The sequence below is a fragment of the Camelus ferus genome, chromosome 7 (genome assembly GCF_009834535.1).
Source record: "Camelus ferus isolate YT-003-E chromosome 7, BCGSAC_Cfer_1.0, whole genome shotgun sequence".
In the NCBI taxonomy this organism is placed as follows: domain Eukaryota; kingdom Metazoa; phylum Chordata; class Mammalia; order Artiodactyla; family Camelidae; genus Camelus; species Camelus ferus.
Genome location: NC_045702.1, coordinates 36,601,679 through 36,618,482, shown reverse-complemented (window position 1 = coordinate 36,618,482; position 16,804 = coordinate 36,601,679). Strand labels below are relative to the sequence as shown.

The 16,804-nt window shown below is 42.4% G+C and overlaps 1 protein-coding gene across 5 annotated transcripts in view; it reads right to left on the bottom strand.

The window, feature by feature from the left end:
* Positions 1-16,804, bottom strand: part of AOAH (acyloxyacyl hydrolase) — a 244,830-nt gene that overhangs the window by 94,364 nt on the left and 133,662 nt on the right. For all 5 annotated transcript variants that reach the window (XM_032483716.1, XM_032483717.1, XM_006191548.3 and 2 more), the window contains 6 exons: positions 15,579-15,649; positions 8,220-8,280; positions 6,977-7,047; positions 6,040-6,088; positions 4,137-4,185; positions 2,203-2,297 (listed from right to left, as the gene is read on the bottom strand). In XM_032483716.1, coding sequence (XP_032339607.1) covers positions 2,203-2,297; positions 4,137-4,185; positions 6,040-6,088; positions 6,977-7,047; positions 8,220-8,280; positions 15,579-15,649 — 396 coding nt within the window. The remainder of the gene's footprint in view (positions 1-2,202; positions 2,298-4,136; positions 4,186-6,039; positions 6,089-6,976; positions 7,048-8,219; positions 8,281-15,578; positions 15,650-16,804) is intronic.

The following is a 16,804-nucleotide window of genomic DNA, read 5'->3' as shown; positions in this document are numbered from 1 at the left end:
CAATCCCTCAAACGTTTGGTACATACATAACAAAAATTCATTGAAGAAAAATTAGAAAAAAATTTACCCAGAATTTTACCATCCAAAGATACCAGTGTTGACATACTAATCTACAACCTTCCAATTATTTTCTTTGCAACACATGAACACACATATACTCAGAAAAACTGGCTCATATATTACTATCCTGTAACCTGGTTTTGCCCCCTAACAAATTATCATAAATATGTTTTCTTGGTAAGAAATGTGTTTATAATATATGTATTAACAGTTGCATAATATTTCACTTTATAAATATAGTATTTTCACATATTTAATCTATTTTTTGATTTTTTAATTTCTTTTTTCATTTTTGCTCTTATAAATGTCTTTGATGAACACTCATGTACACAGATTCTTGAGCAAAGGACATTAGTTTTAAAGATAAATTTTCAGAAGCAGAATTGCTGGTTAAAATCACAAACATTTTAAGGTCACTTTATGCATATTGTCAACTTGCCTTTCAGAGAAGTTCTAGCAACTGAAACTCTCATTGGTGGTGAATGAACGTCCGTTTCACCACATTCTTGCTAAAAGTAGGCTTTTATCACTTTTAAACCTTTGCCTTTTTGACAGATAATAAACGATACTGCATTGTTGTTTTAATTTGTTTTTCTTTGATTACTACTAAAGATGAAATTTTTTATATTTATTGATCATTTCTTGATCACTAAAAAATTAGATTGTTTTTTCATTATTGATATGCAGGAACTCTGTTATTAGGATTTAAATCTTGTCTTACGTGTTATAAATATTCTTCTAGTTTTTCATTTGTCTTTCAATTTTACGAATTTTTTGACATTGCATACAGTTGAAAATTTTCTGTAATTAAATCTAGTAATAACATATTTTTTTTTGCCTTCCTCTTATAATATCATGCTCAGAGAGACTGGAATTCTTCTTAAAATAATTTTTTTCAGGAAGGCATAAATCTGTTATGTTTTCTGAATCTTTGAATGACTGAGCATACGTTTCTGTGGCCCTCATGTAAGAACAGTATCTTGGCAATTAGATAGAGCACTTTTGACACACAGCCCTCAAAATGCTGGAGAGGCCATACTACTGTTTCCTGAAATTTACTGTTGAGAGAGAAGTCTGATGCCAAAAGGATTTTTCCTCCTAGTATGTCTCCTAGTTGCTGGTTGGGCAGAATGATTGCAAGATTTCTGTTTATATTTGGAATAAAAAAGAAAAGAAAGACATGGTGAGGAGAGTCTATTTTATACTCTCTGGCATTTAGTGGGGTTTTGAATTGAAGTCAAGGATTTCCTCAACTCAAGAAAATTACTACCTTTTATTCTTTATTTGGTCACCATTTCCTCTCTGTCTGACGTGTTCTCTTCTTCTGGGTTTCCTATTCAATCTCCAGGACCTTCCCTGTACGTCTTATCTGAGTTCCAGAATTTTCCCAGTTGGCTAACTGGTTGGCTCACCCTATTTTTTGCTGGTCAGTATGGCCACTGCATTTTTACATCAGGCTATTATTGTTTCACCTAAAATGAGTCTTCCCTGACCTCAGAGTGTTCCTTTTCCCCCCGAGTCTAATCTCCTCAAAATTATTGCTGAGAATCTGAATTTAATTATCTCACAAAATGTCACTTTCTTATAGCAGGCTTTTTTTCAAAAGCACTCTCTTCTTGGCAGATTAGGAACATTTTTTAGTATGTTCAAATGTTTCTCTGCTCATCCTTAGAAGGGAGGTCTATGTTTTCCAAGTTTGGGCACTTGTGAGAGGTTCAACCAGAGAGTGTTCAGGGTCATGTTTGATTTCTTCAGTCTGAGAAAAGAGGTTAAGGAAGAACTTATGATTTCTGTAATTTAATGTCCCTGGATCAGAGTTTCCATTTCGTAGGCGGTAACCACATCCCGCAGTGGTTGGAGGGCAAGGGCTTCCTCACAGTGCCCAAGTCTCCTTCCCACCTGGCTCCTTCCTTTCCATCTGCCTTCTCTAACGTCCAGGATGGCTCTAATGTGAGCCTGTTCTCATCACATTGTTTGAACTGCACTGCACTGAAGTGGCTGTGGACTGTGCCTTTTATGGCATATTGTGCTGAGGAGGGGCATTTGCACCTGTTTGGAATTGGCAGCACATCTAGAGAGAGCAAGGGGGAAGCTAACACAAAGGCCAGCGCATCCGGGACGATTACCACCAAAATTACTTACCAAAGACATCTGCGAAGCTGTGATCCATTCGGGAGCGATGTGAAAATGAGCCCCAGCCGAGTCTCCCAGCAAAATGATTCCCCTGGGCTGTGAACCTGGGGGGCACAATTTATTTGCATTACTTCTGCACTCAAGTAGTTTGGAGCCTCCAGGTTGGGCAGTTAGGTGAGCACGTATCCTGGTGCGTGTTCCGTGCACAGAGCATCGTAAGAGCGATGCAGCAGTGCCACTTCTCGCATGCTGGAGGGTGAGGGGCAGAGCATTTAGGAGCTGGATGAGATTTCTAGGCCATGGAGACTGCGAGCTGAGCTGTGCAGATGCAGGTGTGTTTCCCAGCTCAGCATAAAACAAACTGCTGTGCAACATCTTAAGTGAATGATGGATGAATAAAAGCATCAAAACTTTATCTGAATTCAGAAATAGGCCCTAAATTTTGGTTTTGAAAATTGCTTTCTTGGAAGACACTCCTGTTTCTGTTATAATTCACTTTATAAGAATGAGTGATCTCATGGAGCAATTTTGATTTTTCAGAGATGTTATGGTCTTTTAAAGTCCTTACTCTATATACGTAAAAGCACTGGATGGATGATTATGGCTGATCAGCGGGGAGATGGAGATATCGAGGTCTCTGTGCTGCTCTATGTGTTTGGAGGTTAAGAATCACTTAATCTGATTCTGAGGCCCATCTACACAAATCACTCACCCACAGGTGATGCATGTACTCTTCCAAATCCCTTAAGATCCTGAAAGAATCAACTGATACCTCCCAGAGTCAGAGAGGACAGCCTCCTTCCCCCACCTCCAACCCCCCAAATCAAGCTGAGGATGGCCCAGCCTCATGCCAGTGGCTCCCTATCTTGGGACCTCGTGACAGCTGGCCCTTGGCCACACAGATGGGGACCGAGGAAGCCCAGGACATCAAGGAATGGCTGGGATTCGGGGACTCTGTGAGACTTCCCACAGCGACCCTAGGGCCTCACACCAGGATTCCACTCAGATCTGAGTTTATTTATTCGTTAAGTTTGGTAATTCATTCTTTTATTCATCCTACAAGCACTTCTAAACTGCATAACTATGTATTGGGTCCTTACATTTTCTACCCCATCCTACTCCTTTGACAGCTCAAAGACAAAAGTTGATATGGAGGGCAAGGGCTGTATCACCACCGTCCATGAAAACTCAGAGCCCTTGGAACATAATAGGAATAGGCATCCAGGAAATATCTGTTGAATGAACAAATTTATGAAATTCTAAATGTTAGGGGAAAGCATTGCCTAAATATAAAACAGTGGTGCTACCATAGGGTCTTGTTTGAAACTCTTTGGGCATTACCAGGACTGTGTTTTTAGTACTATGTGGGTTGTAATAGCTTTCTCCCAGAAGTCCTGGTAGCCCAGGTGTGTGTGGCATTTGGGTATTTAGAGTCCAGAGCTTTTGCTCAGGTATTTTTGGGAACTCTCAAGGATACAGCCTGGGGGTCTCCCCCAAGTCACCCAGATACGAGTCTCTAGCCCAGCAGGCACAAGGACTCTGTCAGTACAAACCCGGACGTCTGACCTTGCAGAGTATTGAGAAGGACGTGGAGAAGATTGAAAATGATCATCTCCACTTGGTTTTTTATTTGGAAAAAAGATTTCAGTGACCTGTTATCTATCTTGCAGCCTTTTAAAATATTATCATTAAAGTTTCCAATACCTCAATTAAGGAATCAGTTAAACAAATTCCATTTTGCTTTGTCTAGATTCTGCCTCATTTTTCTATAATCTCTTTCATGTCTTTTTGTAATCTGTCATGAAAAGAAACATAAATTGGTCAACATTATGTTGTCACATCAGGCACTTTCTCACTTAGGTGGTCTGTTCCCTTCAAGCTGACTCAGACTAGAAACTGATATTCTATTGTCATAAGGACAGTGACTTATTTACAGTTCATACCTTCACAGAATTTCTTCTCATATGGAATTCCATCTTTTGGATCAACACCCTTTAAAAGAGAAATGATGAGATTAGCAATTTGTTTTTAAATTTATGAGACATATATACGAAGTCCTTCCCAAATGGCTTTAAAAGCACAAAGGCAAAACAGTAGATAAAACCCTATATAATCTCTTGAGCCTTTAATCCAACAAAGCAAGTCTATGTAAGTGAGTTGGGCTTTAAGGAACTGGGGGCAGGAATAAGGACCATCTCATAGAGTGGGCTGCAGGCCAGGGCTCTGAGTGCTGGGAGTGTCACTGAGGGCCCATTCAGTGGCTGGGACACAGGGTCTAGCAGTCTCTGAGCAGAAGCTCTCAGTGTCCTGACACCTCCAGCACCTAAGGATTGGTGCTTCTAGAGCAGGGATTCTCAACAGGGCTGATCCCCCGCCACCATCTCTACCCCAAGGGACTTTGGCAATGTCTGGAGACATCTTTGGTTGTTACAGTAGGGAAGGGGGAACTACTGGCATTTAGTGGGGAGGGGCCAGCAATGCTGCTGACCATCCTGTAATTTACAAGGCAGTCCAAACCATAAAGAATGATCCCAAATGTCAATAGGATGAGACTGAGAAATCCAGAAGTGAGGTTGGGGGTCTTGACACCATGATACCTTAAGGTCTAGGGGTAATGTCTTCTCCTTCTCATGAAAAGGCAGTGTGACTGATGATAGGGTGGGTGGGCTGGGCTATACTGGGGTACAATGTGTCTTGCTCTCCATATCCCAGAAGCCATGTGTCCTGAAGAGAGGAAGCTATTTACAGAGACTTTCTCCTCCTTATCCAAGCAGAAAATTAGGTAACTATTCAGAGGCAATTTATCTTTTTTAAAAAAAATTTTTTGGGGGGGAAAAACTAGGTTTATTTATTTATTTTCTAATGGAGGTGCTGGGGATTGAACCCAGGACCTTGTGCATGCTAAGTGTGCACTCTACCACTGAGCTACACGCTCCCCCCAAAGGGGATTTATCTTGAAGCTGGGGAATCCGAAATTTCAAGGCTCCTTATTTGTATGATCCCCACCTGTGTGAGTCCTGGGAGCTTTAGAGTGTTTTAGATGGAAAGGAGACGCCAGACTGCACTCAGAACAATGTTTCCACGTAAGCACTCCTGGTAAATTGGAAAAGAGGTCTCGAAAGAAACGGGCCTGAATTTCCAAGACTCCAATCATTTATTAGGATTTTTTTCTTATTCTAATTAATTATACTTTCATACATGATTTTGTATTTGGTAGTCTCTTTTTTTTTTTTTTTTTTGCGTAAGGACCCCTCATATCACGTAAGCTCAAGACCTCACAAAACTTGGGTCCGCTGCTGTTGCTGCCCTTAGATAAAGGTTTGGTTGGCTTTTCTCCTTCCTTCCCTTTTCTTTACCTGGAAGCTGAAAATCCATTATTTATAGGGAACTGGGGCATCAGCATTAGAAGTCTCAAGATGTAGGTAGCAGGGTAACCATAGGGTAATTTCCATGCTGCCTGAGTAACCTTACAAAATGGGGGTGGGGGGAGGCTACAATAAAATGATGACAGCATGCAGTTAGCTCCAACAGCTGTTTGGGTTGCTAGAAAACTTTGCTAACACCACTCTCCATTTAATTTCACACTGTTCAAAACAGAATAAAGGGATTAGATGTGAGTAAGCAAGGCTTACAGGGGCTGTGACTGAAAGCCTCAACTCTCATTATTCATTGACACTCTTCAAGTGGGATCGGAATTCTACATCCCTCTTGCAAACAGCAGAGAGAGAGTCACTGTAGTCTACATTAGATCTTCTTCCTTGGGTCTGACTAAAGCAAAGAGGCTGTGTGCTCTTAAGGAGGGCAGAAAGTAAGAGAATAGGGGTAAATTTGAATTTGGTTGCTTACCCAAATGCCATTACAGTTGGAATCCTGATGTGCATCCCAATTGTCTGGCCTACAAAGGAAACACCAACATTGGTCTTTGGCATACACTGTCACTCTGAATGTTAGCTTCACGAGTGAATGAATGAATGCATGGATGAATGAGTGCTACTCCAAGCGTCAATAATAGACAACAGTTTCTTCAAGGAAAAGTGCTACACTCCATTGTGTGTTGTGGCACACAGAAGCCTCTCCTGGCCTCTTTGTCATTATCTTGGCTTTGGCTGCTGGCTAGGAACTGTGAACCAAATTCAGCCTTTTCATGCTTGACTATATTCATGGACCGTATTGTTGTGGAACAGTGCTGATGAGCATAATGAACCAATCTGCAGTCTATTTTATTTAGACAGGTGAAACCATTTAAATTGTGCCTCTAAAGTCCCAGAGATCTGGTTGATTTAATGCTTCGGCACTGTAGTCACAGCCAAGATGAAGGTTGGCATATCCATTTCTGAAGTCTGGATATGAGTGGCTGAACATCAGCCCGGAACTACAGTGTGACCTGGGCTCCTCTCCTTACTCCTGCTGGGAAAGGCTACTCTTCCTGGGTCCAGTGCTTCCCGTAGAACTCGTGCAGGAGGCTGGATAAACATCCACCATAACCCGTCCACTCACTTATTTCTTCCACTAGACTGTAAATTCCACAAGAGGGGACCCATTTCTGTTTTGTTTACCACCCAACATGATGCAGAGTGCTTGGCAGTTAGTGTGTGCTTGATGAACATGTCTTGGACAAATGAATGAACAAATACTGTTTTTTTTACTGAGCTTTACTTCAGTCGGGACAAGGAGGTCCTTCCTCTCTGTAAGCACCAATCCCCTAGGCTAGGGGAGATAATGATGCCTCCTGCCTCCTTTTCAGAAAGTCATTTTCAAAATCAGTGACCAGAGAGACTTTTACCTTCTACCCGGGTACACCGTCTTGTTTCTGTCGTTACAGTCTCTCCCTCGCCAGTGATAGCCCCGCAGTGTCTGAAATCGAACAGCACACACAGAAGGGGTTCAGTTCTGCCTTGAAATATCCACAGTGAAAGCCCATCAGACCTGTCTGAAAAATACTAACACCTGCAGTTCTTAATTCAAATACAGCCTAGGAACACTAGAAATCACTAAGAAAATTAAGATTAATATAATATGCTAAGACATCCTGTGTGAGGTGAAATGTAATATAGTACTAGGGCCAATCACAGGTGGTAGTGTTTTATATGTGACTGTGTGTGTGTGTGTGTGTGTGTGTGTGTGTGTGTGTGTGTGTGTGTGTGTGTGTATGTGCTGTTGGGTGCTTGCTGCTGCTTGTGGGTGTATGGGGGTGCAGGTGTGTGAGTGTGCATGTATGTGGACATATGTGCATTTATGGGCGTGGTTATGTGAATGCATGTTTTACACACGTGTCTGTGTATACATGTATGTTCATGTGTGTGCGTTGCACTTTCACAAACAGCAGGACCATCCAACTCCCTGAACTTTCCCTATTAATTATCAATTTTCTCAGACCCCAAAACAATCGGTTTATTTGGTCAAATGATTAATCATTTTACTGGATAATTAAAAAAATCTCAAGCCAAACTGGTTAATTGCATGGATTTGTGATATTTTTGACGTGTCTGATTTGAAAGAGTCAAGAGTCATGAGAATGTCAAACAATGTTCTCATTTCTTGCATCCCCAGTCAGAATATCTGAGATCCCAATAGCTTTGGAGAGTTTGTGACATCTATTACTTGCTTGTTGGCTTTCACAGAGAGCATCCTGACATTCTAACTGTTCTCAAACAAACACACACCCAAACACAAATACAAACACACACACACACACACACACACACACACATACACTTTAAAAGAGTTAAGTTAAAAATAGGTTTAAGAATTTCTGAAATAATTCACAACATACTTCAAGATAACTGTTATCCCCATGGAGAATTCTAGCTGGGAATAGCTTCAGGAAACAAAAATAGTCTAGGACAAGATCCACTTTGACAGTCCATATATTAGATACCAAAAATTCTGTAAAAATCGTAAAATGGTGTATTATCAAATTAATAATGTAGTCAAATGGCATTCAATCTTGTCTTATTAAAGGAAGGGAATTTGTAGGAAGCAATGTAGTATTTAGTGAACATCTGGTTACTCTTTAAAATACTTACTGGGAAAACACTGTATTTGTCTGAATCTACATCTTGGGATGGCACAGAATTTTGTATAGCTCTAGAAAAAAGAAAACAAAACACCTGTGAGCTGAGAAAAAAGAAATTGTGTTTGTGAAAACAAATAGACACATTTTCAGATAGGGCTGTGTTGAGTTTATGTGACAGAAGCCCATTCTAAAAACAAAATTAAGGGTCTAAATAAAAATTTTAAAAATAAAATGAAAGCACCAGCCAAGCTGCTCATCCCTGCCCCTCACCCGACAGAACTATTTTCCCGCTGACATTTTACTTGCCCTATACTGGGGAAGTGAAATAATGAAGTGAAGTTTTAGAGGGCATGGGAAATGGGTGCTGGGGTCCCTTGGAAAGAAGGAGACTGTCTTTTTGGTCCGATCAATGAGCTCAGTACTACCGATTGTACACATTTTACACATTCTGTGATAGATGTCTTTTCTTAAGAGTCTACTCTTTGAAACCACTTATTCTAAGAACTGTGAGGCATTTCGTTGTCAGCTGGCAACTTTCACTCCCATTCGTGAGCGTGGGAAACTCTGATGTGATCGATAAACAAGCAATTCAGGCCAAAATCCTGGACACTTCCCCTGAGTGAGGACTTCCCCCGTGTCCTCACTCCCAGACTTTTCCCTGCTTCCAAATGCCAAACACTGCTTTCCCTCCAGGGAAATCACTCGCAGGGCGGCAGGGAAGTGCAGTCAGATGGCGGGCAAGGCAACTGTTGGAGCCTAGACTGTAGAGTCACACGACCTTTCACAGGATTTAGTAAGCTGTCTGTTGAATCGAGGGCTTCTCAGCAGTTCTGAGAGCCTCAAGGCAAGTGAGTTCGGCCAGAGCCAGCGCGGAGCCTGACTGGTAGTGTGGAGCCTGCCTCACGAACTCTGGGACGGCGGCCCCACCTGAAGGCCACGTCACAGGCCTCTTCGGAGATGACATCTCCTGTAAGACTAGGAAGTTTTCTCCCATGTGCTCATTTGACCTCTTGGATAGCTGTTTCATTTTTCTAGTTGAGAAAAGGAGGAGACACAGGGGGAGAGGGAAAGGGAGGGAGCGAGCAAGAGAATGAGCAAACCCAAATAGCCGTATTTTCAGTCTGAGAAAGTGTGCTGGGTGAAAGGTCTCACTAAGGATGCCAAAGGTGTTCCCTCCTACCTTTGCCATCTTTGGGATGAGAGTTTGTCCTTGAAAGAAGGAACACTTTAGTTGTCTCCAGAATTAGAAAGCCAGTTCATTAAGTTAAACTTCACTTGCTTAATTAATTAATTAATTAAGTGGGGGGAGGTAATCAGGTTTATTTATTTATTGATGGAGGTGCTGGGGATTGAACCCAGGACCTTGTGCATGCTAGGCAGGCACTTTACCACTGAGCTATACCTTCCCTTCACCACCTGTTTATTTTAAAGGCTCAAAGTGACGAACCAGAGCCATACATTCTAGACGGAAGAGGGTATTTGGTCATTTAAAGTAGCATAAACTATTGATTAGCACAGGAAACTATATTCAATTTCTTGCAATGAGCTATAGTGGAAAAGAAACTGAAAAAATATATGTGTGTATATATATATATATATATATAACTGATTCGTTTCGCTGTACACCTGAAACTAACATTGTAAATCAACTACATGACAATAAAAAATAAGAATAAAAAATAGATGATGCTGGGATAATATAAAAAAAAGTGGGGTAATATAAAAAGAAATAGCATAAACCACAACTTATATCAGCTCTACAATCCCTTATTCACAGTCCCCAAATCCAAACAGCTCTGAAAAACAAGAGTTGTATTTTATTTTCAACTTTGCAGCAAATTCATTTGGTGGCAAAACTTGACCTCAACTGATCCAAGGCAATTCAAAAGCTTTACCTTACTTTGAATATTCATACATTTCACTGCCGAAATATAAATGTGTTTGATCAGGAGGTGCTGGGAGTGTTAGGTGAGTTACAGTATACGCACCGTATGTTACTTTCTTAAAATCTGGGAAATGCCAAATTCCAAATCACATCTGGCTCCAAGGTTTTGGATAAAGCATTGTTGACTTTCACTACTACTACTTCTGCAAAATTTGATCTAAACCTGATACCTTGTGTAACCTTACAGGGATCTGGTTGTATGTTAGAATATTCATTCCATTCATTCATTTACTCATTCATTCCACAGGCATTTCTGGAGTCCTGCCATGTGCCAGACATCATATTAGGTATCAGGGATGAATATAAGATACATTTCCTGTGCCAGAAGAGCTTAATGATGGATGAGGGAAAATAATGCTTCAATAAATAAATACAGCACTATGGAAAAAATGCATAAGAGGGCTGTGCACCAAGAGGAAAAACATTTCTAACTCTATACAGGGTAGGCGGTGATCTTAAGGTGAAAGCTAAAGGATGAGAAAGCATTTTCAAAGCAAGAAATGGGGGACAGGTGTTCAAGTAGGAAGGAAAAGCTAGTGGATGCCCTGTAACATAGTTCTAAGTTCTGAAATTAGATTCCCTGGGTTTGAATCCCAGGTCTGCTTCTACTTGATATATAACCTAAGCAAAGTATTTAACCTTTGTGTACATCTGTGACCTCATCTGCAAATGGGGCCAATGTCAGTACCTGCTTCTTAAGGCTGTTGTAAAGACTAAATGAGTTGCTACATGTGAAGCATGGAAGACCTGTCCCAAGCATGTGATAAATACTCACAAAACCTCAGCTTTTTTTAATTACTATTTGCAATGCTAACAGTATTGCAAGGATGGCTTCTAGGGTTGGGCAAACAAGAGTCAGGAGTCTGCTCTTATGACATTTTGGTTTCTGGAGACATCCTGAATCCAATCCATGGACTTGCTTCAGATTTTCAGGTTCTGAGCCACACAAATGTTTCATCCAGTTATGCACGTCTGGTATTATCACCATAAATTTCCTATCCGAAAGCACCTTTGCAACAAACATTTTTGCCACAAACATTTTCACTGCATAACTAATTGACCATAATGCAATTTTACCATAAAAGGTACAATGACTCGGTGATAGTTTGAGATAATGATACAAAAATTATGACAGATGATGATGATTTGCCCCAAGAGCTGGTTTCTCATTTTGAAACACACTACAACGGAGGAGAAAGAGGCTGAGTGTCTGAAAGGGGCAGATTTGAACTCACACTTCCCATAGAACTTTGGAATGTTCATCAACATACATGTGACAATATGCCAAGAACAACCAGCAGTACACAGGCTTTCAGAATGCAATACAAAGCTCAGGTGTAAATGTGCATCCTAGTATTTGGGAACTGATACCTCTCTTAATGAAGGAAGAAATTTTAGGGAAAAAGTGTGATGCTCAATGAGGAGAAGAACCAACAAGCAAAAACAACGCGTAAAATGCTGAGAATGGAAGCCTTGGAAGACAAGTGCTTAGGGACAAGCCACAAATTAAGATCAGTTAGTTATTTGTGCAGTATTGCCATGAAATCTCCACAGACTTTAAATACATTCAGATAGTTGTATTTTCAATGAAGTCTCCTTAATTCTGTTATTCACTTTTCATGTTTCATTATGTCCTTTTTAATGTCTCTCTTTTATCTTTCACTGTTTTATCTTTTACAGCAAAATTGCTTCATGGCTAACTAGCTATGCGGTGGAAATGTTTGCAGCAAAGATGTTTAAGGCAAAGACGCTAACAGTGAAAATACCTAGAACCACTGTGATCGCGCTGGTTGGTGCAGCTAATCACCTGCTTGCTGCCACCACCCCGTGACTGCCTGGGGTCCGGCTAGCAGGCTTGGTCCGGCGAGCAACTGTAATTGCAGCTGAATGTTTTTTGTTACATAATGGCCACCTATTCAAGTTCAAAGTCCCTAAAATTATGTCATGAAACTGGGGCATTACAACAAAAGAAAAATAGGGAGAATGAAATTTCCATGTGTATTAGCCTCACATTTGAGTCCGAGGCAGCACGCTGGGGCCAGAGCGGCTCTGTTTCTCTGCGTGCGGGTGTGGGATGTGTCACATGCATCTCTGCAAGATGAAATGGGAGCAGAGAAAACCTTGGGAGGATACGCCCTGCCCTACTGACATGGCACACCTTGTGGTGGGGACAGAGACTAATGTGGGTGGAAAGAGCAGGGCATGAGGAAGAAGGAACAAATGAAAAAAGAAAAGAAAAGAATGATGAGTTACAAACACAATTAACGTAGGATATGATAGTCTGTGTGCATTTATGTGAAACAATACGTATGTGGGTTGATGCATTTGGAAATTCAATAAAAAGAAGAGATTATTAAGAGAAACCCATCTGACTTACCATCGTCAAGATAAAAAATAGGCAATGTGTAGGTGCTGTGAATTCTAATCAAAACAGCAACAACAACAACAACAACAACGCAACTTGGCTGCCCCATGGTAGTAGCTGGCCAAGCCTATGGAGCTAGGCTGGAGCTGGAAAACTTCCCGTGGTGGAGACACCTCCACTGTATTTTGAAGGCATTAGACCAAACAGGATGGGGTCAGGGAGAGGCAGGAAGAGGGAAAGGCATTCTTGCTGGAGGGGACTTTATGGAAGGATTACCTGCAGGTCTGGTCGCTACCACGTGCAGACTGTGCTGGTGGGTCAGGCATTAAATGATCTAGAACCTACCTGCTCATCTGAAAGTGGGGCTAAGAGTCAAGGGACAGACAACATAGTGGCTCTGAGCCTGGCCTTTGTAACCAGGCTGCTGGGTTCAAGCGTCAGATTTATCCATAATTATCTCTGTGAACTTGGAACAATGACTTTACATTTTTAAAAAGGGGACAAATAAAGTGTCTGCCTATAGGGTTGCATTTACAAGGGTTCCTGGTGTATAGACACTACCAGATAACTTTCATTTGTCATTATTATTACTAAACCACAGGTTGTTTTGAAGAATAAATGAGGCTGCATTTAAATGTGCTTTGTAAACCAGACAGCACTGAATAAATTGTGACCTGGTACAAATTATACCAGAAGCACAATGACTTTTAGGAAGAAAAAAAAGCAAAATGCTTTTGCTTTTTCATAAAAGAAGAATTTCCCTTTTAAATGGAGCCAGGAAAATCCCTGTCCAAGATGCTCTTGAATTCAGTTTTTTAAGGTGGTTCAATTGAAGAGTTGTCATTTTGGATCTTGCTGGTCCACATTTGACACAGAAAATGCAATGATGACTTCAGGAAGGAGGGGACAGGGATCTCAATTCAGCAAGCGCTAGGCATGATGAAATGACCGAGGGCCTGGGACCTGGCTGCACCTCAGCCTCCCAGCATCTTATTTCATGTCTGGTATTTCCCCTTCACTCCTCATGTCCTGATGCTTTCTGCCTCCACCTCTATTCATGAAAAGGGGTGTTGACAACTGTTTCTGGGATCCAGGCCAGAACTTTGCACAGCTGGCTTGCAGGAGCTCGTGGGGGCAAATGAAACAGGAAACATTTTTAATGGATCCCCAAAAGCCTCAGAATGTGGGTCAGAAGCATAGCCTCCTCCTCTCCTGAGACACTTTCACAGCAGAGGCGGGGATGTTCAGGGGATTTAGCTCCCATAAAGCTCATGAGATGAAGGATGGAGGAACATAGGAAAAGTGCCTCTGCTGTGGGTTGAACTGTGTTCACCAAAAAGATATGTTGGGGTTCTAACTCCCAGTCCCTGTGAGGGTGAACTTACTCAGAAAGAGAGTCTTTGCAGATGTTTACAAGTGAAGACGAGGTCATTAGAGTGGGACCTAATCTAATAAGACTGGTGACCTTGCAAAAGAAAAAGACAGACACACAGGGAGAAGGACCATATACAAAGATGGAGGCAGAGATTGGAGTGACGTGGCTTTAAGCTCAGGGATGTCAAGGATGGACGGCCACCACCAGAAGCTAAGAGGCAAGGAAGGGAATCTTACAAGGAGCAGAGTCTCAGTGGGAGCTGTCAACACCTTGCTTTCAGACTTCCAGCCTGCAGAACTGCGGAAGAAGACATTTCTGTTGTTCTAAGCCACCCCTAGGAAATGGATACTGCCTCTCAGTCCAGATGTGTGGCCTCATTCTCACTTCTGGCGAGTTCTCCCCTCTAACCCTTCCCAGCGAGAGCCAGGCCAGACTAGAACTGGCTCAAGCGATCGGAAGTCCCTGCAAGAGAATAAGAATAAAAGCGCCGGGGGCCAGGACAGGGCATGGTCTCAGGAAATGTCTCACAGCGAAGGAACATTATTTTCAGTCATTAAAGCATCATCTGTACATGGAGCATCTGTGGTGCAGCTCCTGAACTAGAAGGTGGTCACTGGGGAGGACACGAACAACCGGGAGCCTCGGAACGGTGCTCTCTCACCAGGTCTCAGGCCAAAGAGTCTGAATTTTAAAAACTTTCTAAATGAGTCTATTATACCTTAAGCTTAGATATGGGGAAACTGAGGCTCAGAGACGTTATGCAGCTCAAGTCCTCAAAGCTGGCTCCAGAGGTGGCATTGCGCAGGAGCCAAGAACATGGATGTTTCCAAAGAACAAGTGGGGTTCAGTATACCTGGGGGTGTGTCTTGGGTCCTCGTGGCTGGGAGAAGCCAATTCTTTAAGACTCAGTTTCCTTCTCTGTGAAATGGGAATAATAATAATCCCCACTTCATGGAGTGCAGCACTCAGTGCAGAAACATACTGAAAGCTCAGCATCTGGCCCCTAGAACAGCAGCTGTGTACTGCCTGGCGGCAGGACCACCGCACTCACTCGAGTGGAAGGTGGAACTGATGCTATTTTGCCTCTTAGGCCAACGTGCCTCTCGGGACACTGCTGCATCTTTTAATGTTTTGGACAGTGATTACTATGACATCCAGCACAACATCAGTCTCAGGGCAGAGCTGAAGTGCGGGATTTTAAACTGAGACAGGAGGGTTTGGGAACTCTGGACAGCGTCTCTGCATTCGGAACCCTGTTCACATGTATCAGAGTTAGATTTTTAGATAATAGTTTGGGCTCCTTCCAGCCTTGTGAGTGCCTTGCACAAAAGATGCTCGAAGAGTCCCTGCCATGACGAGTGGCCAACCTTGTCTGCATCTTACACAGCAAGGAGGGGCTGTCCCCTGGCCACTCAAAAGTCTCACCGGCAGGCAGGCTGCGTTCCAGCCGGAGGTGTAAATCGGGCTTGGAGGTTCAAAGATGCTGGTATTCAGTTTATTTCGAAAATGATTTGTTCTGAGCTGATTTGTCTTCTAGTTTCTGTACATGTCATGAGCAAGAAACACTTTCACCTCCAGGAAGAAGCCTTTTAACTTTGAGGATCATTTTAGTCATTAGAAAACAGGGACTTTCAGAGATGCTCTCCCCTGCCAGTGCTCAGGAAGGGAGAACTTGTGTACGTACGATTTAATCTTCTGACAGATCTTGGCCAAAAACGGGAGTGAACAAATATCAGAACGACTTCGGGAATATGTCTGGAGGAAAAAAAAGAAAAACAAAAAGAGTTGTTTCATTCAAGAAATGGTTCTCCAACTTCTAAAGACCCTTCCTCTCCTCTTGGCTCCACAGTCTGGATTTCTCGACTCTTCTTCCTCCAGAATCTGGGCCATCTTACTTAACTAAATTTATCTCTTGTTCCTGACCCCATACGCATAGTCATCCGGACCCTGTGCCTTTGTTCATGCTGGATCCTCAGGCTGAAGGCTCCCCATCTCTCCCCTCAGCCAGCTAGTCCCACCTTCTCCTCTTCCCCACCCTCTTCCCGAAAGGGTCGGGCCCACCTTGGTCCATTCTACTCAAACGACATTCCTCTCCTTGCTGTACTAGGTGTGGGATTTTAAAAATATCTTTTTTTCAAATAAACATTTGGAACATTGAACATTTTCAAATAAACTAATTCCATCCTGTTATGAGGTAAAGTGAAGACTAATAGGAGAGACACAGCTTAGGGAGAAGGAGGAAGGCAGGCCCCTTCCCTGGGGGTTGGGGGGAGGGCAGGAGAGGTGTGCAGACGAAGCCCTTCAAAGCTTCATGAGCAAAGGGATTTTAGACAGCAGTTTCCATGAGACTCTAGCTGTGGGATAAATTAAAATCCCTGGCTTTTTACTAAGTAGGGCTTTTAGAAAGATTGTGGTTTCCGCACTCAGACAAAAGAAAAAAAAAAAACAGTAGGGCAGAAAAGTTAGGACCCAGCATTTATCCACAAAGGGAGGGATCGACAGGGATCCCCTGCTTTTCAAAAGTTCACTTTACGTCACTTCGCTTCTGTGAAAGACCGACGTTAGTACCTATTCTCATCAACTGAAAGAAATCTGAAGAGGCTTTTCACTCTTACAAAAAAAAGGCGAAAAGTAAAAACAGTGTTTATCATTTGTTCTGCAGGAGCCAGTATAGCGGCAGTGCACACCCCGGGCAGGGAGCGTGGCACTGCCCAGCTCTTGCCCGGGACCACACTCAGCATCTCAGCATCAGGCTGCCACGGCTTTGAGCTGTGTCTCTGGGCCTCTGTGCTTCATCTCGATTTATTTCGTGCATCTGTAGCAAGACTGTCCTAAGGTAATTGCTTCTTAGCCTTAGGAAAGATTCCATAGGAATGCTCTACTTCCGCGTATCCGGAAACCTGTAGTGAT